This window comes from Calidris pugnax, unplaced genomic scaffold (genome assembly GCF_001431845.1).
Source record: "Calidris pugnax isolate Ruff unplaced genomic scaffold, ASM143184v1 scaffold13, whole genome shotgun sequence".
Classification (NCBI taxonomy): Eukaryota; Metazoa; Chordata; class Aves; order Charadriiformes; family Scolopacidae; genus Calidris; species Calidris pugnax.
In genome coordinates this window covers 9822428-9844865 of record NW_015090810.1, presented here as the reverse complement: position 1 = coordinate 9844865, position 22438 = coordinate 9822428, and the positions used below count along the sequence as shown (strand labels likewise).

Here is a 22438-nt window from a genome sequence, read left to right as displayed (position 1 = left end):
CCCGTGCCCCGGCCGGGTACCTGTCTCTGCCGGCTCACAGCCCGCCCCGCCGCGCCGCTCCCCCGCCGCCGCTCAGCGCTCCGCGGGCACCGCCGAGACCCATCCCCGGCGGCAGCGCCCGCAGCCGCAAGGCTAATAACAGCTAATAATAATTAAAAAAATAAAATAAAATAAAAAAATATATATTTTTTAAAATTAAAAGAAAAAGTGTGATGATGATGAGGAGAGGAGGCAGCCCATCTCCGCTCGCAGCGCACCGCCGCTCTGGCAGCCAGCGCTGCCGCTGCCGGCTTTTCCTTACGGAGCTGCGGGAGGGAGGAGGAGGAGGAGGAAGAAGAAGAGGAGGAGGAGGGCGGTTCTGCCGCTCTGTCGCGTCCCGCCCCCGCGGGCGGTGCGGAGGGGCGCGTAGCCCCCCGTGGGTTCCCCCCACCCCAGTCCGCCCCGGCGGTGGCTCCGCACCTTTTTTGGGAGCGGCGGCGGCGGCGGCGGGGCTCTTCCCTTTTTCCATTCGGCGCTGGTGGCCTGGCGGGAGGTTTGGCTAAAGGATGGGACAGGGGCAAAACGCCCCTGATCCGTCCCCGCGGGGAACGGTGCCGGGAACCGGCCGCCGCCGCTCCCCCTTCCCCCCCGTGGCCGGTGGGCTACTCCCCCCAGCCTCCGCTGCCTTCAGTGGCGTGTGCGAGAGCAGGCTCTAAATTTGGATACTGGGAGGGTTGAAGCCAGCAGTTAGAGGTGAATAGGAATGAAAGAACATTGCAATGAATGGAGCTTACATTTTTTCCTCTGAGCATCTTTCCTGTATTAGCCTGAGAAAGATAAAAAGGCAGGAATGCCGTATTTTCCCAGAGATTGTGGGGTCTTTTCTTCAAATTCAGTCTTCCTTCCAAAACGTATAGTCCTATTTATTATAAACGCATCTCTCTACAGAGGTAAGAATTCTGCATATATTTATTTCTGCCCTTAAGACTTTTCCATTTCTCTTCTGCACCTTTTTTTCATACTGGACTTTAGCTGTCAGCCAACAGAAGTTCCAAACACCTATCTTGTATTTTCTGTATGATTTGCTATTCCTCTTCCAAGAATTAAAGCTGTTGCATAGCCCTTCAACAAGCTCTTCCTTCCTGCTCTTCAACAGCTGGAAGTGCCTCCCTTTTTTTTTTTTTTTGGGATGGGGTGGTGAGGAGGGAGGGAACAGAACCTGGGGAGAATTCCAGAGGGAATCGCTGGCAAGTCTGTGGGGTTGGCAAATAGACACAATTTGGAAGGTGGATGGAGGAGGCAATACTGATACTCTCCCTATATGCCTGTATCTTACCCCATTTGGGTCAAGATAGGTAGACTCACCCTTGCAAATGCAAATATTTTCCATGGACCACACAGACCTGTCACACAGAGGATGATACTGTCTGGAGAAATTTAGGAAATGCAACAAAGAAAAAGAGCTGGGGTTTCACAGAGCACTGATCATGGAGATAAAGCCTCACTGAATAAAAAATCCAAGCTGCCAATTCCAGCTGACCTATCGCCTTAAGTAATTTTCAGCAGTAATAATGAACATGTGTTATTTATATCGTGTGCTGAAAATAAACAGCACCCTGGAGCCTTAAGAAGTAGAAATGAGAGAAAACGACTCCGGGTCCAGTAAAAGCAGAAGTGGATGCTCTTCAGACTGGCGTGCAGCCCTCTGGGGCCTGAGGGCCGTTTCCAAGGTTCCTGAGCTCAGATGGGCGCTACAGCAATCGCGGCGTTTCCAGAGGCACCCACTTCCCCACTGGAAAAAGTGCAGGGGCCACTACTGACACAGCGCTGCTGTAGCGTAGCTGCAAGGCGAGATTTTTTAGGGTGACCTTTCCACGTCTCTGACTGAATGGACTCCACCCCTGTTTCATGGGTTTCACGCAGGACGTGAACTGGGAGGCCGAGAAGTTGCTTTCTGGAAAAAGCAGCTGTGTGCTTCGGGCTGTGGAATGCCAGGGGAAGAGGAGAGGGAATATTTGTGGCAATGCTGAAAGCTATAAATGTCTCATCATGCATACTTAATATGCTTTTGACTCCATTTCAGCCTTTTAGGGGGTGGCAGCTCTCACTGTGGAAGCCTGGTTAATTTGTTAAAGTATTGCAGCATCTTCCTCCAACCTTGAGCCTCCTACAGTAGTTCTTGGCAATTACTCTGTGTAAAACCCATGTCAGAAATTCCCTCTGGCCCTTTTGGTCTTATCTCACAGAAGATTTTTTGAACTTAAGGTTGCAGATGCAAATACCTCATTCATTTGCAGCCTCCTCTTTCAAGGAAATATTCTCTGTCCTATGCAAATACATGTGCTAGGGACATATGAGCTATTTCTCTTGGTTTCTCAATACAGTTTTGCATAGCAAACACAGAAAGCTAATTTCCTCCTCTCCATCATCCCCAGCCCTACACACATTCCCACTTCTCTGTTCCCAGTGCAGTAGCTTGCCGGAACTCCTAGGAGACTGAGGTGGTTTATGGATGCTCTAGATAAAATCTTTGCCCCACTTAGTCCTTCTGGACATGTATTCGTCCTGACACACATCCTTTTGAAAGGCTCGGGTCAGTCGTTCCACGTGTGTCTTGTTTTGCTAATTCAGTGGAAAATGCCAGAGAGCTCTGCCTCCCTCCATAATTAGGCAGGAACCGAAGCTGCCACCGCATTGTGCCTGTGATCATGCTACTACTCCTATAAATTATTCACTGTGTTGCAGTGTAATCTGCTGTTATGTTCAAAATAGGTCAGCATGAATGTCCCCAGCGAAATTTCTAAGTGACAACAGCTGATTCTAGCTTTGTCTCTAGAAAACGGTGACCTCTCCAAAACAGTAATTGCCAATTAAGCTCCACTTCCATCTCCCTGCCAGCCCCAGTACACCTTCACAAACACTAATTCCCAGCAATGGTAAACCCCACATTATGTCTGAGAGAACTAAGCCAGAGTTCCTAAATTACCTGCTGGGCTTTGATGGAGCACTTTGCTTTCTATTAGCCTTTGCTCACAGGCCAAAGAGTAAATCAGGATTATCAGAGAAGAGATTATAGTCTGAGAATACCTAAATGCTCTGCTCCTCCCAGGCACCCGGAAGGCTTCTTGCAAGGGCTGAGCAGGATTTTCTGGCTGATATGCATCAGTTACACACCGATCTGGGGGGTGGATACTGGAGAAGAACTTCAGTTTTCCCATCACCCCATGGGCTCCAGCCCACTGAATCCCCTGAATCAGCAGGGCAGGAGGACACCCTGGCTTTCAGGTCCATTGCAGACATGTTATCTAGAGAAACTTGGAAAGGGGCAGCAGGACCCAGTAGTCTGGACAGAGGTCTGAGAGGAACACTCTTTCCCCCATAGATTCTCTGAGGGAGAACTCTGTGAGGACCCTTGTGTAAATGTGGGATATTGCTGCAATTTCCCTGCTTCCTGCAAGAATGTGTGTCTGTTATGCAGACACAAAAACTTAACCTGGTCCTAGGTGACTCCATTCATCTGAAAGCGAGGGCTGGTGGTGGGTGGCAATGCTCAGCACACCATGCAGATAGCAACTCGCCTGGAGATCTCTTGTTGGTGTGTTCAGATCAGCGAGAGGCCAAAGGAGGTGGTGGGGCGGGTGGGCAAACCATGGCTTTGAGCTTTGGATGTCTGAGGTAGATCCTGCCCTAGCCTTTAAGGAAGACAATATGTATATGGGCTTTTTCTGTTGTAACTCCTCTTTGCTGTGTTTCTGCGTAACTGTCTTGCTCAGAAAGGGGTGCCTGGAAGCACCTGGCGTCTTCAGATCCCTGATGGATGCCACACAGGGTATCTCCAGAAGGTATCACATCCGGGCAAGCCTCCTGTCAGAACCAAGTAGCAAACCTGAATGCTTTTGCCTGGGGAACTCGGTCCAAAAGAGAGGTGAATGATCAGATTTGAGAGTGGGGAGCACTGCAGGTGCCAGAACCACTGCTTGGAAAGGCTTTTAGGGGACAGGTAAAAGACAAGAGCCTGACTTCTGTCATGAGCAATCTGGACAAGACATGAGCTTTAACTTGCTGACCATACACAAGTTTAGCATTACTCTTTCCAGCTAAACATACTGAAGTGTTGCCACAACTCTCCTACTCTCTATACTACACTCTGACTATGCTGCTCTTTGGGTTGACTCTGTTCCCATACAGTACATTAGCCCAGTACATCAGGCTTGCACTTATCATCATCCTGTAACACTTCTTGCTCTCCTTCTAAAAGAGTTTGACACCCACTTGTTTTTCACTGCTGACATCCTCTAGCCACTGCGCAACCATTTCCCCCCTTTTACTTCCCATCACTGTGTTGCTGCTCCACCCTCAAGTTCCTCATTTCTCTTGATGTTGTTTTCGCAAAGTTTTCCACCTGCAACTCTCAGGACACTTTGTGGGAAAAAAAGTTGCTTGCGCTGATCTTCTGTAGTGATTCAGGAACAAATTCAATCTTCTGGGACTTCTGGACGGATGCTCAGCACAACTGGACCTTTGGGAACGACTGAAGTATAACACAGAGGTTGTGCCCTGTGGCATGCTGGTCAGGACACACTTGGTACAGCAAGGAACAGCTATGGGTACAGGAGGAGAGGGCTAAGGGACAGACAGGGGAGTTGCCTTTAGCTTTTGCACCACAAGAGATAACACTTTCCGCAGGTAATCTTTCTTTTATCTCTTCTTTGCCCCACCTTGCTGCATTTGTGCTGGTGTGAGATAGCTGCCTTCAGAGCAAGGACAATTCCCACTGACGTCTGTGCCTCTGCCATCATTTGAAGACAGCAAGTTAACTTCAGGAGGCATCACTCACATACACCCTACCTGCCCTCACGTATATAACCTGGAGGAGCAGGACGAAGGAGCCATCAGTTACATTTCACACCCCCCCGCCCCCAGAACTGTTTCCCTTTCAAAATCAGCCCCAATGCCTCTTCTGGGCAGGTTTTGGGTGGCGATGGGGAGGAGTTCGTGGAGGGCTGGATGGAGCAGCACATTCCAGTTTCTCAGACTGCTTAGCAACCAGGGCCGGCTGAGCCGCTCTCAAGTGCATGCCAAGTGTGTGGATGGCATGTCTAGTACTGCAGCTCTAGCCTTATTTTTTTTCCCCTCTTGTTTTTGAAAAGCATTCCTTGTTTTCTAATTAAGGTGCATGAAAAACTGCTGGAAACTTATTTTTGCTTTCCTGGACAGCTGGAAGTCAGCTACGCAGTGCGATGATCAAAGCTATGGTAGTGATCAGAGATCTGAAGCGACAGGTATGGCGCTGTCAGTCTGCTTTTTGGGAGCGTGGCTGCCAGACAACCTCTTCCATGCTGCTGGTGATGGGCTGGTTTGAAGTCCTACTGCTGGACAACCTCAAAATTCTCTCTTCCACCTTGCCCAGAGGAGTGCAGAGAGGTACCTCCCATGGGTCTGCAGCACATGGGATACCTGCTCAGGGCTGCCTTTCCCAGTACAACCAACATGTGTAAGATCAAGAAGGCCCCGTTAGATTATCTCCAGGAAAGGATTCTTTGTAGACAGAAAGTCAATCTGATCCCAGCTTCCTCCTTGGGATCCTCTTGAAACTTGACTGTTTCCTGCTTCTTGGCTCTCAACTGCCCAGACCTGGCTCCCTGCCTGTCATCTTCCACCATGATAGCAAGCTGAGCTACCTACTGCATTTGAGGGTCTCTTAGAGATTTATGCCATCTCTACCCATATTACCAGGCAGTAACACCTGCTGCTGAAACTTGCTAGCTACATCAGGACTGCAGTTAAAATGTGGACCCAGCCCATGTTCACCTCCAGACTCCCCCTGCAGCCTCGCTTGCACTTGAGAGCCAAATTTTGGTCAAGCTCTGAAGCACAGAGGAGGAGAAAGCCTTTCTCTGCACATGCCTAAGGACACTCTGGTTAGCAGTCCCAGGCAGAGCTGGACCAGACCCATCCTCATCCACGCCATGCTATGAAGCAGACAATTAGCATAGAAGGACCAAGGATCACAAAGGACAGTTATTACATGAGACAAGACACTGTGGGACTTGTTAGCAACCACCAAAGGTATCCTAATCCATGACTAAAAGAGCGGGTTGGGAGGACCCAGGGCTTTGGCTTGCCTTGCTGTGCCCTCCAAAAGCAAAGTAGAGACAGTCTCTGCCTTCCTCTGGCTCAGCATGTCCCACAGGACTCAGCAAGAAGAGGAGGATCTGCAGGGTGAAGAACATGGTCTGGGAAAATGATGGGCAGGAAGGAGAAGGATGTGAAGGCTGAGGTGGAGGGAAAGGAGCAAACAACATCAGACAAGTTTCAAAACCAAGTACCATGTATGAACCCTGCAGTGCTGTACACCTCCTTGGTGTTTCTAACTTGGTGGTTTCAGACTAGAAACCCAGGAAGAGTCCTCTGGGGCCAAGGCTCCAAGCAATTTCTATCCTCAATTACACTAGTATGAAACCAGAGTTGCCCTGAAATCCCTTTCAGATGGACAGCAGTACGGGTGACCCAGCCGGGTCCCCAGCACAGCCCAGCGACCCGAGCTGACCGCGTTCCTCTTTCCTTCTCCTGGGCCACCGTCCTGCGCAGAGGACTGCAGCTTCCAGAAATGATTTTCATTTCCTTCCTGCCTCCAAGACACCGCCACGGCCCTCTTTTCCTCATCAGCGCATATTTCTGTGGCTTAAATATAGCAAATATTAAACAAGTGCAGCACACATGAAATGCCATTCGGGGGAGCGCAGTGAACACGCTGCCTCTGTAACATAATGAGCCCCAAGTGCATCTGCCAAATATTTGGACCGAGATTCCAAAGGAGGGGGGCAGGAGGGGTCCACAGCACCGAGAAGCTCACGGCCAAACCCTTAGGCCAGTGTCCCTGTGCATCTTTTGGGGACGTACAGGTTGCTTGTTGGTCCAGCCTGCCTTTCTCTTGGAGGTATTTAACCACTCAATAGTAGTCATTTCCTCTAGGAAAGGAGAAGAGCAGCTGTTTGTGCCACGTCGTTGGGGCTGTGAGTGCATTTGAATTTAAAAATCACAAATTTTATGTAATGTAAAGCAAAGAAATAGTGTTTCTTTAGGGGGCGCGGCCTGGCTTTGTGGCTGAGGTTAAATGACACCAGTCTAACCACGCCAGTTTTTGAACATCTGACCCTGGGTACTATTTTCAGTGCAGTGATTTTTGAAGTGATTAATGACAACAACTTGGCACTAGTCGGTGGCTGGTGTTGCTGATTAAGCTAACTCTTCCTTGGCTCACAACAGGCATCGGGAATAGAAAGGGCAGGAAGCTCCCCAGAGCGACAGAAGAGGCAGAGCAGATCAGGACCTCCCGAGCTGCCTGCTTTTCCATGGGAAAATTAAAAAAAAAAAGCTACAGCCATCTAGCTCCAGAGCTGAGCTCAGCAGTGCTGGAGGGCTCTGCTCCTCCTGTAGCTTCGTTTCGCTTTGAGAATGTTTCTAGATGGACCTTTTTCAACATTCCCAACCCTCTCTTCACTTGTTAAATGTGTGCGAGTATTGCTAATGTGGCACTCCTCGCTTGTGTTAGTAGGAGGGTCTCAGAGACACTATCTAGCTTCAAATCTATCTACATCTATAAAATCTCTCCTTCCTCCAAGATGCTCAAGAGAAGGAAATCTGTTAGTTGAGTATACAGGTCGCGTGTTATGACCTGATCCATTAGTCCTGATGTAACCCAAACTCCCCAAATCATTCAATTAATTAATCAAACAGATTCTCCAGATGCCACCCTATAACTCAAGGAATCTCTAGAGGAAGCAGGCTGTGATCTCTCTGCTCTTTACATCACCTCCATTAAGAAACTGCAGTGACCTGTGGTCCGCTGGTGGTGTTTGAGACAGAACAAGGCCCCATTTGCTCAGTGCTAGTTCTGTTAGCTCCATGACATTAACTAGCCCCTGCCCTATCTTTTGCTTTTTCCTTCTCAAGTGAGAAAGCCCAGCGAGTGGGACTCCGAGACTTCCAGGGAGCTCTCAGTTAGCAAACTGCACTTCTACAGAGTAACAACTCCCCTGCTAAAATGAACATCGTGCCTTGTAGGTCACACTCATGATCACGACAGAGCTCTTCCACTGCCCCGAGCTACCACAAAGTGAGAAGGATGTGAACGAAGCTCCATTTTTGCCAGCCTCATTAGCCACTGGCATCTTAATCACAAACTTCAGAGAGCGAGAGCCACAGGGGAAAGATGTGAGATTTTATAAGCTCATCTCCAAGAGGGTTCTGCACAAGTCCTTGAAAACTTAATGTCTATGGTAACGACATTCAGGGCCAGGCTGGATGGGGCTCTGAGCAACCTGCTCTAGTGGGAGGTGTCCATGCCCACGGCAGGGAGGTTGGAACTCGATGATCTTTGAAGTTCCTTCCAACTCTAACTGTCCTGTGATGCTATGAACGACAATATATTCACAGAGCTTTTAGCCATCCTGTCGAGCCTCAGGGGAGCCCGGGGGGCTTCTCACTCCGGTATTGCACAACATGAAGAAAGCATCACTTGCACAAAAGTGCAAGTGGGGCAGGCAGGGCCAGGCCCAAGTGTAGCCTGGCGTGATGAAAGGGGAGGTGTTGCAAGCCCTCGTGTGCCTACATGCACCTCAGATGGCTTCATCTGTAGTTTTGGGGCAGTTTTGGGTTTTGCTTCCCAGGGCATGCTGCAGTGAATAGGGCAGCACCAAGAGTAGGCAGTTTTTCCAGCAGCTAGTGGGGCAAAACTAAAAGGACCACTGTGCAGTAGGACCTGTGTAGGCAGTGAGTCCTGTTGAGAGGCAAAGTGCAAGCAGGACATGAATTTAATGGTAAGCAGTTGCTGCAGGGCTTCCTAGCTGGGGCCCGCTATCACAAAAATGAGGCTACCTGGCTCCTGCAGTGGCTGTACCTCCCATCACCCTGCCTGGGGACCAGCCACCCCTATGGAGGTGCATGCTGCCCTACGGGCACCAACCACACTTGTGCCCACTGCTGCCAGGCTACCAGAAGGGACTACCACAGGCAGGGAAAGAGCCAGGCAGGTAATTAAAGAGAGGGTCTCTATTTCCATTCTCTGAACTGCCACTTGAAGGAGCTTCTTATTTCCATCCCCTGCTCTCCGTTCTTCTCACACACACATACACACCGACACACACACTTACTATCGACTATAAGGGCAACTTAAGGAAACCAGTTTGAGGAGTTAGGGCTCTAAATAGCTGGGAAGGTTGGAATAGAGGTGATTCAAACTTCCCCAAAATTCAAATTTGCATACAGCCCAAATGTGTTTATCCCCTGCCATTTGTTCAGGCAGGGACTGTGTCACAACAGGGCTTTTCCCAAAACCCCACTTTATTTTCTCACTCTCTCTCTCTGTTGCTCGCTTTCTTGCCACCTCACTTTTTGTCTTTCTACCTTTTTACCAACTATTTGAACTCCAAGCATCACATCCAAGCCCCGGGTCTCTGAACTTCCCAATTCCCAGACTACTGACAATTAAGCCCGAGTAAGACAACATCAGCTCTCATAAGTTATGCAGCATTAAGCCTATTGCGCTCAGAATTTCCATAACAGTTTTGCTTCACCTGTTATCCAGTTGCCAAAGACACAGGAATATCAGTGGCTCTTCACAGCGTAGATGTTCTCCTGCACCCTCCACACCCGATCTTTTTTGGGGTGTGCAAATGCACACCCACACACAGAGCCCTTAGCAGAAGGTCTGTAGGTCAAGCTGGGAATTTCAGCAGTGGGGAGGGACTGCTTAGATGGCAGCCACAGCAGGGCTCCTCTTCAAACCATTTCCCCACCCTTAGATGCCAGATGAAGGCGATACGGCTTAAACTTCTGTGTGATGCTGAGATATAGAAGAAACCCTACCCGTCGGCAAATCATCCCACCATCAACTTTTTAGTGCCTCTGTGATATTGCCAAGTGCTTGACTACTCGCCCTCTCTCTCTCTCTCTAATTCTTGTTCTCAGACTGTTTTCAGTCCCTGCCTTTTAACTCTGCACTTCCTGACCCGGCTGTTTTGTGACTGTCACACCCTTGGTACCCCGACCACAAGGCTTTCGTTTTAGCATCCAGGCAGGCGGAAGCTCATTTCGGAGGCGGCTGAGCTGTGCCTCGAATTGTTAAAGGGGTGAAGTTGTTTACACCGCCAGCTCATGCTCGCCGAGCCACATTTATTTTGTGACTTTAGTGATGGGACCGGGTGATAAACAGCTTGTGTTTCGCAGAGCTCTGTAAAGACACTATCTAAACACAGGAGGGGAAAAAACGGGTGAAGAGGAAGGCAATTTTGCTTCAGCCTCTGGTGAGACACTTGTTTTGCAAGCTTAGAAGGTGGCCTGAGTGCACCTAATCAGTGGTTTCTCTCTGGTTTGTACGTACCTTCCTCTTTTCTCTGAGGGCTGGTTAAATGCCACTTGTTTATTTGATCTGTCTTTTTCCCCTCACTGTTGTTATTATTAGTGATCTAGAAATATTGTCGGTAAATACGAACCAAACAGGTTGCCTTCAAGACATGGAGAAAGAAAAAACAAGAAGATCAAAGATCTTTAATTAAAAAATAGGGAGACAAAGCAGAAAGTGTCTCTCACGTCAATTTTTTTTTTTTTTTTTTTTTAATTTCGTGCCTCAATTGTTTCTGTTTCAGATACGGAGCATGATGCCCTGTTAAAAATAGCCCTCCAGCTGCCCAGGACAGCTGGAAGTGCGGAGGGACTGGAGCACTGCGGGTGGGTCGGTGTGGGGGCGACCAGGGTGGGGACGGGTGTCTCACACTGCCTCCTCCCACCACAAAAAGCTCTCTCACCCGTCTGTATAACTCCGTATCTGCTCATGGACCACAACCAAAAAGAAGCAGCTGCGAGAAGCAGGTGAGTGAAGCATTTAGCATAAACAGGAATAAACAAAAATACTCCATAAGAGCACACCCTCTTTCCCACACCATCCTTGTCCTGCACACTAAGTGGGTCTGCCCATGCTCTTGGAGAAAGGTGCTTCAATCCGAGTTTCTAGGCCAAACATCTCTTGCTATGATCTATCTTTCTGGTTGAGGCAGACACTGTTGCCTTGGTGATGAAGTGATGGGACTTCTCTCCCTCTGGGCTGCAGTGAATACAGCAAACACATTCTCCATCTCTGGGAATGGGAGACAAGCTGAAAGGACAGGTAGGGCTGGTGGGACCTGTAAACGTTTTCAGGACAATGGTCCGTAGTCTCCCAGCAGTCAAGGAGGAGAAGCTTCCCTGCTTGATACATTGCAAGGCTGTTCATCTTTGCTACAGCCTTCTCAGGTATTAGGCACTCGTATGCTGGAAGAAGTAGACATGTCAAACTCTGTTTGGGGTGACAACATAGGAAAAATGGTACCTCTGTGTATTGGTGAGGTAGATATCTGCTGGAATACCTACTGATATGTACACATGAATATCCTTAGAAGGCCTTATCTACTTAAAGTTGCATCAGTCTGACGCGGTCTGTGGGGACGGGACACACCTGAGCTGGCTGTCACCACAGCAGGGCTGGAGGTGGCGGGTGAGCGGCTGGCTAGCTACAACATCATAAAAAACCTGGTCTGGTGGCCCATGGACAAGATACGACACTGATCTCCCTGCATGACTTTTAGACAACTCACTGCAGCTGAGGAAAACATAGCGTCTTGTGTTGCTTTAGGAGAAGAGAAAGGTTGCTTAACCTGAATTGTTGCCGAAAAAAGAACATGTCTCAACTTCAAGTTAACATCCAAGACTGACTTTATCCTCATTTTTCTCTAACATCAGCAGCGATGTTACAATACACCAGGCAGTGCACATAACCATGAACAGCAGCTACCTTTCGTTTCAGCTAAACCTCAAAACTCATCCCAAACCCCAGAGCTAAAACCCTTTTATCTCTTTACAAGGCTTTATAAGGATGTAGAGGCATCCGGTACATTTTTGAAGCATACCTTAAAAGTTTGATGCAGCTGCTGTTCTGCTGGGAGCCTTGATGGGCGGCAGGGCTGGAGCATGTTGGTGTGCCACCACAGCACGTCAGTCCTGGCTAAGAAGAGGGCCCTGGGACTCTGACACCGTGCAGTGCATCACCTAAAGTGGGGCTCTGGTCCACTGAACTGGAGCACGCACTTACTTATTGAACATTAGGAAAAAGAGAGATTTGCTATTTTCCCCATAGTTTGGAAACACAGATGAGATTTTGCGTCAGGTCATTTTGAAGCAGGTCATGGTTACCACGGGTACAACCAGAGGGCACACAGAGGAGGTGGGAATTGGAGATGTGAGGAGAAGTGAGTGTGGAGCCGCTGTATAAAAAGATCTGCAATAAATTACAGTCTAAATTCTTTTTCTCCTGTGCATTCTCAGTTTGGATATGTCGATGATCGCTACTAACGAAATACCTGGCCCCCCACGCTCGCTGTGTTTGCTGAGCACTTGCAGACTCTGTGCATGGATGTGTTTGCATTGATCTAGGCGCTCCTGCTGTGCCAAGGCCCTGGCCCTTGTCTGAGGCGGTGGCGTCATGCCTCCATGTGAGCACTCAGCTCTCCTCCCAGGGGAAACCAGGCTCTGCCAAGAGAGCTGACTCGTGCCCAAACCTCCTTCCCTCCCTCCCTTGTCCTGGGAGCCGCAGGAGCCTTCCTGGCTCCTCAGCTTAGACAGACCCAAGGAAAACCCACGCCTGTTTGGCTGCAGTGACAAGGGGAAGCCTTGTGCTAGTGGAAGTGATTTCTTTTTAATGAAAAATAACTTAAGAATCTCAGGCACTTAGGAGTCACTGAAAATGAAGAAGCATTTTCCTCAAAGTAAGTGTTTTGACCGTATCTAAGACTAACTGAAGTCACTTGTCTTGAATTAACATACTAAGGCCAGAAAAGAAATGAAACATATCACTGCCTGTTCTTTGAAGAGGCTAAAATAGTTCCTTCTTGAAACTTGTGCATAATACAGCTGTGCCCTGCTAAAAGGATGGCCATGTTGCAGAGGAGAGGGAGTTGCTCTTCACTGAACCTAAGCACAGTCATTCGCAAAGTCTCTGCTCATCCTTTGAAGGAGATGGCACAATTTAAGTGCAAAGCTGTTATTAGAAAACAAGAAAATTAGCCAACTAATTAGCCAGATTTTCTTTGAGGATGAACATCTCCAAAATTTAAATCTCTGTTGTAAGAGTAAGACTGATTTTTTCATCAAGATATGTATACTATAGCTTGTCACACCCAGCTTTGTACATCAACGTACAATAAGGAAAAACAATGCTATTGGAACATAAGTAGATGAAAATGGTGGAATTATCAATAGTGCTGCAGGAAATGCAGAAGTTCATAACAAATGTTTTTGTTTGTATGTGCCAGTTTACAGTCTATATCAGTGGGAAAATATTTTTTCTCTTTATCTTTCCCGAAAGAGGAATTTAAATCGTAGCTTTGAAAAGAACCATCCAAGGAGCTCTTTGTTGATTTTTTCAAAAAGCTTGAAACACCAGAGGATTTCCAGAGAGCTATGAGTTAATGTTGTGTCACTAACGGTGCGACAGCCTGGCAGTGGTCCTGGCCTCGTTATGGAATAGATGATGTAGGAGTCACATAAACAAAATTAAAGGAGATGGAATTCAATCAGTGACACTCATTAGTTTTACAGAAAATAATTGTGTTGATAGCACTTAGACTTTTGTAAGAAATAAGACTTCATACTGCATGAGATCCTGACTAAGACACTTGAAATAGAATAGATTAGTTTGGGACGTGCTGAATGGATCCCAAACAAGTCCCAATGACAGATGTAACCCAGCTGAGGAATCATCAGGGATGCCAGTTTCTAGTGAGGACCTGCACAGATTGGTTCTGTCCCTATGGAATTTAACTCTTTTTATGTCAGTGACCTGAAAGGGAACTTTGAACAGTGACTGAATAGATATGCAGATGGCAAAATGTCTGGGGAAGTGGTAAATCACTCCAAGAACAGGCTACTTGAAGAAAGTAGCTGATTCAATAATTCAATGAAAGTAGCTGATTCTGATGAGAAAGTGAGCTGATTCATCTGGGTTTAGTGTAGGCATAGCTGGGGGCAAAGAAGATAAGTCATAATTATGGGACAGTGTTGACCCTGTCCTGAGAAATGTTGATACTGATGGGCTTGAGGATTATAGAAGAAAACCTGATGAAGAGGAGCGCCTCGTGATGCTGGGACCCAAAAGGATTTGAGCAGTCCTTGTACATATTAGCTGATCCTCAAACTGATCCTGAGACAGATATATAGGTAGATAGATGTATAAAGTATGAGGAAACAGATCATGTAACTTCTGGATTTGTCCCTGCTGTAACAGTTTTGGAGTGGTGGGCTCCATGCTCATGTCCACATCTCCAAGGGGATGGTCCCAAGAAGAACCATGAAAATGCTTCAAAGACTAAAACTCACACTTTGTAAAGAAACAGTCATTGATAACAGTCTGCATGGCAAAGGGTAAGAGCAGTCTGAATACAGAATGTGGGTAGTTATTTGAGACATTTATATGTACAAGCAATAGTGAGTTCTTTGCTCTCCTGGACAAGAGGGCAATAAGCTCCACAAAATCAGACAGGTCAACAGTAGAAGAAATAAAATGTAGCTATCTTTAACTGTGACAGCAGCTAAGCGTCAGGACAAGTTAAGTAGGTGGATGGGAGATCTGCATTCCCCTCCTTCCAAGTCAAGCCGGATGTGGAAAATAAAAAAAATCAAAAAAATAAGCCCACACCCTAAGAGCTGTGGTCTGTGCTGAGCTGGGAGCCGGAGTTCGGCACCTGACAAACGCCTCCATCTGGCCTGAAAATCTGCCACCAAGTTTTGGCTGGCGCCTGGGACCCTGCAGCGTGAGTGGGGTGGGGGCTGCCCTCTGACCAAGGCAGGAGCTGCTCCTCCTCCCCCAGATCCCACCCAGCCCCAGGAAGCCTGCTGGGTTGTCCGGGGTCAACGGCACTCCAGAAATAGCAGCCAAAAAGTTAATGTTTCCCTGCTAACCCATGCAAGAGAGAGGAGAAGGGGCTGGAGGGGAAGGCTAGCACCCTGCCTGCGTTGTTTGGGTTTTCCAGCTGGCAGGTTTGGGAGCCAACAGACCCTCTGGCCGAGAGAGCAGCTGGGGTAGATTTGTTCCCAGTTACACGCAGATGAATTAAAGAGGCTGTCACCAACTCATAGGCTCGTAGGGTAACTCAGGTGGGAAGGGACGTCAGGAGGTCATCTAGTCCAACCTCCTGCTCCGAGCAGGGTCATGGCGAGGTTTTTAAAATGTTCCTGCCTTTGAAAAGCCAGCCTCCTCTAGCTGTTGCTGGCTCAGCCCTGCCAGAAACAACCTGAGAGGCTGGAAAGGATTTCTAAAGCACTGTATCTTCCCCTTCAGATAAAGCAATATAAATGTTGAATAACCTGGACACATTCCTCACCTTCCCTCCTACGTTTCTGGTTAGGAACTTAGGCTGGAGGCTTCAGAAACAGCAAAAAAGCTTAAAACCCATTGGCTCTTCAGACCACTCCAAAATGTCCATATCGAGTTGGAGCACACAGTTTGTTATCCTGGGAAGCAGCATCCACCTGTGTAAGGGCAGGATGCAGGGGGTGCAACAGGGTACTTTCAATGCCAGGTGATTTGCCCAGTGGTACCAGATCTTCCCTGGAATATCAGGGTTTTTTTCCTGAATGCAAATTGTCTGTCCTCTCCTTTCTGCAAATCCGTTGCCCTTCTGAGCCCAGAGGAGCGAGGAGTGGGGGCATATGTATGTGAGAAATGTATTTGGGTACAGACAGTACATCATTGAAACTGCTTTCTTTTCTGTCTTGATGCCTTTCACTGGGGCTCAGATAACTTGATTTGGCACTATTCACTGCTAAGTTTTCCATACCAACCGCAGCTGAGCTTTGTTTAAATGAGGTTTGCTGAAGCTGTGCTGAAAGTGAGTTTAAAGGTTCACAGTCTTTGGAGCTGATCCAGGAAGCTCTTTGTGCCTCCAACTCCCTTGGAAACTGCGGAGGGCTGGGGGCCGGGAGAAGATTTGCATGAGCGAGTTCTCCCTCTGGCCCCTGCTGGAGTGCAAAGGGGAGCAGTGAGCAGCGGCAGGAATCGGACACCCTGGGTCAGATTCTTCCTCCTCCTCTGGGTCACCTCATCTGCCTCTCTGCTATTTGGACCCAGCACACGCATCAGCGGCGGTGCAGCAGTGAGAAATCAAGCTCCAGCAGAAAGTTTTAGGGATAAGAAGCTACAGCACTGCCTCTGGGTTGTGGCAGCCAGAGAGGAGGCGGCTAATTTTGCTCAGACAATTTAAGTAGCGAGTCGCCTTTAGCCCCTGTAAAGAGCCCCTACTCCTTTAATGACAGCTGCACCTGCGGTGTTGAATGCCCAACGTGCCACTTCGCATAGTGCAGCCACTGTAGAAAACACACTTGGTGTCCCCCCAGCTTTCTCCTTCTGCAGTAAGCTCCTCGCTGGGGAAGCAAGCTGCTGAGCCAGTGTGAAAGTTATTTTTATTGTATCTGGGGTGCTTTTGTTCTCCATTCTCTTAGGAGAAAAAGAAAGTCTGGTCACCCTGTGACCTCGGAGCCCATAGAGAACTTCAGACCTACCCAAGAAATACCACCCAAGTTAGAAACCAGTCTCTAGTCTGAGTCGGAGAAGGATTAGTTTAATAAAAGACGACTTTACCTTCCCCAAAGGCATCATCTTCTTCTCCGGGTGCAGTCGGATCTTCTTGGCCGTGCTGCATGGTGGCGAGGACGCAGCTCAGGGAGCAGCCAGAGCCGAGTGCTTCAACTGGTTCCTACGCTACCGCGTGACTATTTCCTTTCACCGGTTTCCTAAACATCTTGGTGGTAACAGCTTCCGCATCTGCACTTACGAAAGTAGTCTCATTCATATGAATAACACTTCTTGTTTTCACGGACAGCCTTTGAGTTGGGTTTTGAGGTGGGGTGTCCTGACTGCTGAGGGAGAAGTTGATTTTGAGAGCCGAGGCGGGCAGGACGGGCTCAAAATGCACCCTGCCCTGTTATCACCGTGCAGCAGCAGCCCTGCCAGCCCAGGGTGTAGGGGTTTTGCATATGAATGTGAGTCCTTTCTGGTGGCAGGGTTAGAGCTGGGGAACAACTCACCCTGCTTGGTCTGCAGAGCAGCTCGCTTTCACGTCAAGGACAGTTTGACCAGAGTAACCCCCCCCAGGCCTCTCTCAGTGTGTTCATGGGATTTTATTTTTTATTTACCACTGCAGCAGCATGTTCTCACCCCTGCTGGGCTGACCCACAACAGCGGATGTGTGGACAAGCTGGAAAGCCATAGGCGACACCAGTTGTCTCATAGGGAGATGCGCTGGCGGAGATCTGATTCTTGCAGTCAGGCTTTCCTGAGCCACCGACTTTGGTGCCTCACCAAACCTAAGGACCTTCCCGATGATCAGGTGAACGACAGGAGAACATCAAAGTGAGACTCGCTTTCTTTCAATAATGGGCTTAATTATTTAAGTATCCCTGTCACTACTAATCCTGCATCACACTGGTCCCTTCAGTGGCGGCATTGTCTGAATTTGATAAAGTAAGGTGACTCCCTCCTGCCAGGTGTCACGGTTTATGCAGGGACCATGCCTACAGGCCAACTTACTCCAGATTTCCCCAAAAAATACATTAGGGCTTCAGGTAATGTCTAAGCCTTGCGTAGCCCTGCTGACTTCATCCGGCCACTCAGGGATATTCAATATTCGTGTGCACATGTGTGCACAGACAGGCGTGCAGGGCCTAACACCAGCAGCCCCCCACACCTCTGCTACCAGAAGCTAGCGTGTAATACCAGGAAACGTGTACCGAGCTTTGATTACTTGGTCTAGTAATTGGATGTGTCGCCACACCCTTGAAAGCGAGACTCCCAGCACAGTAGAGGTGTTTGGTACAGCTTCCGGTAGATGAGTCACAAGCAAATATAATGAGCTCATCTCTAATTATTATGGCTTTTTTTTTTTTTTTTAAGTAAGTGGGTTTCTGCAGGGCTGAAAATGGAGACAGCTGATCTCCCAGGCAGTGAGAGAGTTCATAAGTTGAACCAGTCCAGATGGAGAAGACAAGGCAGAAGACAGGACTGGTCCATTTGGAGCGCCTGACCTAACCCTGGCCCAGGCCTTAGAGACATATTCATTAGCTCCTGCAACAAATCCTGTGGCAGCACTTTGGTCATTGTAGGAAGGTGAAAATCCCCTTCCCAGCTCAAGCACAGCCTTCCCTTGGGCTGAGGGTAAGGTGCTTCCTGGTCCCTGGAAAGTAGTGCTGGATGCAATGGAGCTCATGCCTCTCCCTTGCTGTCACAGGTTGAGTGTCTTGGCCAAGCTCTCCCAGGGAGCTGCTGCCTTGCCAGGGGTGGGAAGCTGTATTTTCCTTGCTGCTTGTGGCTGGAGCCAAGAGCCTCCTAGGACTGGTTTTTGGTGGGGCAGTGTGGCTTGACTGCCTTGTTGTTTCTCTGCCACAGCAGCAAGCCTCCTTGAGGAACTCCATTCCTCTCGTGCTTTGCTTAGCTTTAAAATCACACTTGCTTAAGTCCTTGCAGAGAAAAGACAACAGTTTGACCCAACAGGTGAGAGGGTCAACATATTTCTGGCTCCACTGGAGAGGCATAGGGAATTCACTTTTCCTCTCACCCTTTTTCCTGCCCTGCTTATTTGAAGCAATTTCTTCAGGTGAGGACCATCTCTGATTAAGTGGTAGCTACACTCTTTTGTGCTCAATGGGAGAGTTCCTCTGCCTCAGCAAGGCCCTCCTGCCATGGTGGTGAGTAGATGAAGTCTAAAAAGAGAAACACCACTATGGGGTGATGAGGGGAAACAGCGAGAAGTGGGCATCAGTATGCAAAAAGAGAGGGGTGTGAGAAGAGGGATAACAAGATGGAGATGTGAAAGCTGCAGAGGAAAAGCACTGATCTGGGGATGCCAATGCAGGGGGATGGCACCTCTCCGGGTGCTGCCAGAATCAGAGCCGGAAACTGCTGAGCTTGCAGAGCCTGGTGGGGCCAACATGTGAGAAGATTGCTGAGGGTGAGGGAAAGGAGAAGTGCTGAAGGAAAGGCAGTCACAAGGTGTACCTTGCCCGAAAACTTTCCGGCAAGAGCTGCTCCCGGCAATGGGCAGCTGCTGCAGTATCATTTCCTTGAAGCAGCAGGAGGTGGATGGGAGAAATGTTAAGCCCTTGTAAAGTCAATGGCTAAACAGCCCCGGGGTGCTGTGGAGCAAGTCAGTCCCTGAGATCCAGAGTGGGCCATAAGTTCTGCTCCTGCTGAGGAAGTTTTTGGGGCTTGATTCAAATAAGTTGCAAGATGAGCAATGCTACACATACAGATGTGACTGACACAGAACAGCCAGCCTAGAAGGAAGAAACCTGGAGAAAATACCCTGCAACAGCAATGCTAACTTTCCTGTATTGCCCTGCAATGGGAGCTCATTTGTAAACCAAGGATGGGAAGTTTTAGCCATTTACCGCTTCCTTCAGAGACATGAAGGAGCAAGCCACACTGTCCTGGTTATTGTGGCCGTTCCCTTTTGTGCAGCATTTCCCAGGGACTTAAAGTTATTTCCTTACCCACTGTTTTCAGTCAGCCTCTCCGGATGCCTGTTACCTTGACAGCCCTTTTTTCTTTTCTTTTCGGGAATTAAAAGGCATCAAAAGCTGTCCTCTCTCTCGAAAACAACTGTCACCAGAATGAACACACCAGCCGGGCTGGTGATGAATGGTAATGACTCAGCCTCCATTGCAGATGCACAAAGAGGAGTCGCTTTGATTCGTTCCCGTTTGCCACGTCGTCCCTCGACGGCAGCCTCACCTACATAGCCTGCAGGATGTGATGTTCCTCCAGAAACCTGTCCCCCAGGGGACTGTGGTGCTCTTTCCCCAAGATGGGATAAGTTAATGTGGACAAATCCAGCCCACCTCGCATGGGTGCCCAAGGCCCCCCTTCTCCCTGCTCCGTCTTAGCATTTGGGGCGGCATAATTTTGCCCTGCCAGTTTGCATGCCCATGTCTTTGCTGTTTGCTACCATCCAGCCTAACAAAGTGCTCCTCCCTGCTTTATTTTGTAGCATCTCATCTTTTTTTTTCTTTTTTTTTTCCCCCTCTGTACCCACAAGATGTACTTTTATCTTGTTCTTGTTGAGCAGTTCCAAAACATGGTAACTTTTCTCTTCACTTGTTGGCTACTGAAGCCCTGCTTGACACCAAAAAAACCCAACCCCTAATCAATTTTACAGTCACTGCAAAGTTCTCATGTGTATGTTTTTTGTGTAACCACATCTGATACTGCTCAGAAAAAGCCACCACCCATCCTCTAAGAACCTGTCAACAAAAAGCAGGGGAGACTGGGGAAATGTCAAAAACAAGGGCGGATCAAGAAAGAGGAGGTAGCTTTTAGAACAGCTCCTTTAAATCACCCCAACCTTACTATTCTTCCCCGTAACCTACTTTATAAGAATTTCTGACCCAGAAGAAAAATCAAGTGTTCTGGTGTTTCATCTTCAGATACAGGACTAAAAGCCAAGACATTCTTAATGGAAAAGAAGTGTAAAAAAATTGTGCCATATAACAGCATTGGATGGGTTTGTTTTAATTCATCCTTGCCTTAAGTTACCAACATCTCCACAAGCAGCAGCAGAGACGAGTTGGCCGTTTTCTGCCCTGCTGGTGCAGAAGGGAGGTGTCTTAAACAGCTTCTGCCCTATTCATATCTCCTCCTGCTCCAGCGCAAGGAGGATTCCCAAGATGCAGAAAGTGGTGTGTCAGAGGGTTTGTTAGTGCCCTGCCTTGTTCTGGGCTACTTTGGGGGTCAAGATTATATTTGGGGGATAACCTACATAGCAAATGAGTAAAAAAAAAGAGATAAAGGAAGGGCAGATGATCCTAAGGTGGAGACAAGCAGGAAGAAGGATGTAGGAAAAGGTAGTTGACACCAGTTACTGGTCAGTTTGGGAAAGAGAATGTTCATGTGTATTTAAAGTACTTGTAGAAGTTTTTCTCTGGCTATTGCTGCACTTTCAGTTCTCCTGGTAAACATCCTTCTCAGAAACCTGAAGGATGGATTTACAGTAACTTGTCTAGTTGTTAACTCATTTTCAAGTTACAGGGACTCCAGGGACTTAGATTATGTTTAGAGAGTCTGTGTCAGTGACTGAGCTCAGTACAATTTTCTTTGCCAACTCTTGAAACTTTTAGCACTTTTTTTCTTTTCTTTTTAAATAGGGATATTGAGTGCTGGAGAAAACTTGGGAGAAATTCTCCCTCTTGACTGTCCAGGAGGTCAGCAGGTCAGGACAGTAGAAGACGTGACTCACTCCACACAACTTCACAGACCTTAGGAGCCATGTAGACAGACTTCATGAGGCTACAAAATACACACTGTGTATTTCAGAGAGCTGAAAAAGGACAGGCTCCAGGACCTGTTCACCCAACACAGAGGACAGTGGTTCCTGAGGATCTACACTAGACAGTGCAGATGAGCTGGGTATATGAGCTAGCCTCTGGGAACACTGCACTTTTGTGCCAGGGAGGTTATGGTGCCAGTTTGGGATGCAGCTCAATGCACTTAAGCTATGAAAAAGCCACAGTGGCTGAAGATCCACAGGCTGAGTCCCCTAGACCAGCTGGTGTCCACATCCATCTTGGACACCTCAGTCTGGGGGCTTGAGCGGAGGTCTGTGCACAGCCTTGTACTTAATGACCCAGCAGACACACACATCATAGTGAGCAGGGACCATGACAGATGTATGGTTGGTGCTCTGCTCTCTCCCTTCATGTTCCCTGCCACGTTGTGAGCAGTGAGCCCATCATGTATCCTGGAGGCAAGTGATATGTGTGTCCATTCAGGCATGTCACTGCAAACCACAACACCTAGCACATCCCACCAGGCCCATCAAAGGTGACTTTGACTTTCTTCTTCTGCTAAGAGTGCCATTTTTCATTCCCGTATCACTTGGCCTGTGAAAGTAAATCATTACCTTCTCATAGAAAATAACTATTTCAGTTCAAAGGGAGGAAGCAAACCATCCTGGATGAAAACCATACAAAATGAATATAATCTTGAAAATTGTACTTAGTAAGTAGTTCCCAGTGGTTCGTTATCAAAAGAGAAGAAAATGGTCCAGCGTGATTTTGCAGGGCTCAGCCTTGGATCTGCTGTAATTCAATATATCAATAATAATCAAAATTCGAGCTGATACTGAAAAACTGGAGGAGTGGTCTGGTAAAAACTAAATGTAAGAGAGCAAACTGTGAAGTACTATGCTTAAGCAAGAATAATCAACCTCATAAATACAGGCTGAGGGACGGCTCCTTCAGTAGCACCTTTTCAGCAAGGAGGCTGGAAGCAGCCAAAAGGGAATCAGCAGTAACACCTGAAAACAGCAGATGAGGTGCTATCAGGTGTGACCAAAAGCAGAGACACAAAGCAATTTGGTCACTGTGGTTGGAGTTAACA

General features: G+C 48.1%; 1 protein-coding gene across 4 annotated transcripts in view; it reads right to left on the bottom strand.

Annotated features, from left to right (window-relative positions):
- FAM65B (family with sequence similarity 65 member B) overlaps window positions 1–16761 on the bottom strand; it is a 71618-nt gene extending 54857 nt beyond the window's left edge. For 2 of the 4 annotated variants that reach the window (XM_014938631.1, XM_014938634.1), the window contains exon 1: window positions 16649–16761. In XM_014938631.1, coding sequence (XP_014794117.1) covers window positions 16649–16709 — 61 coding nt within the window. In that variant the 5' untranslated portion in view covers window positions 16710–16761. Of the gene's footprint in view, window positions 1–20; window positions 274–459; window positions 480–16648 lie in introns of those variants that run through there. The other 2 variants (XM_014938632.1, XM_014938633.1) reach the window with 2 other exon arrangements.
- Between the last annotated feature and the right edge of the window lie 5677 nt (window positions 16762–22438).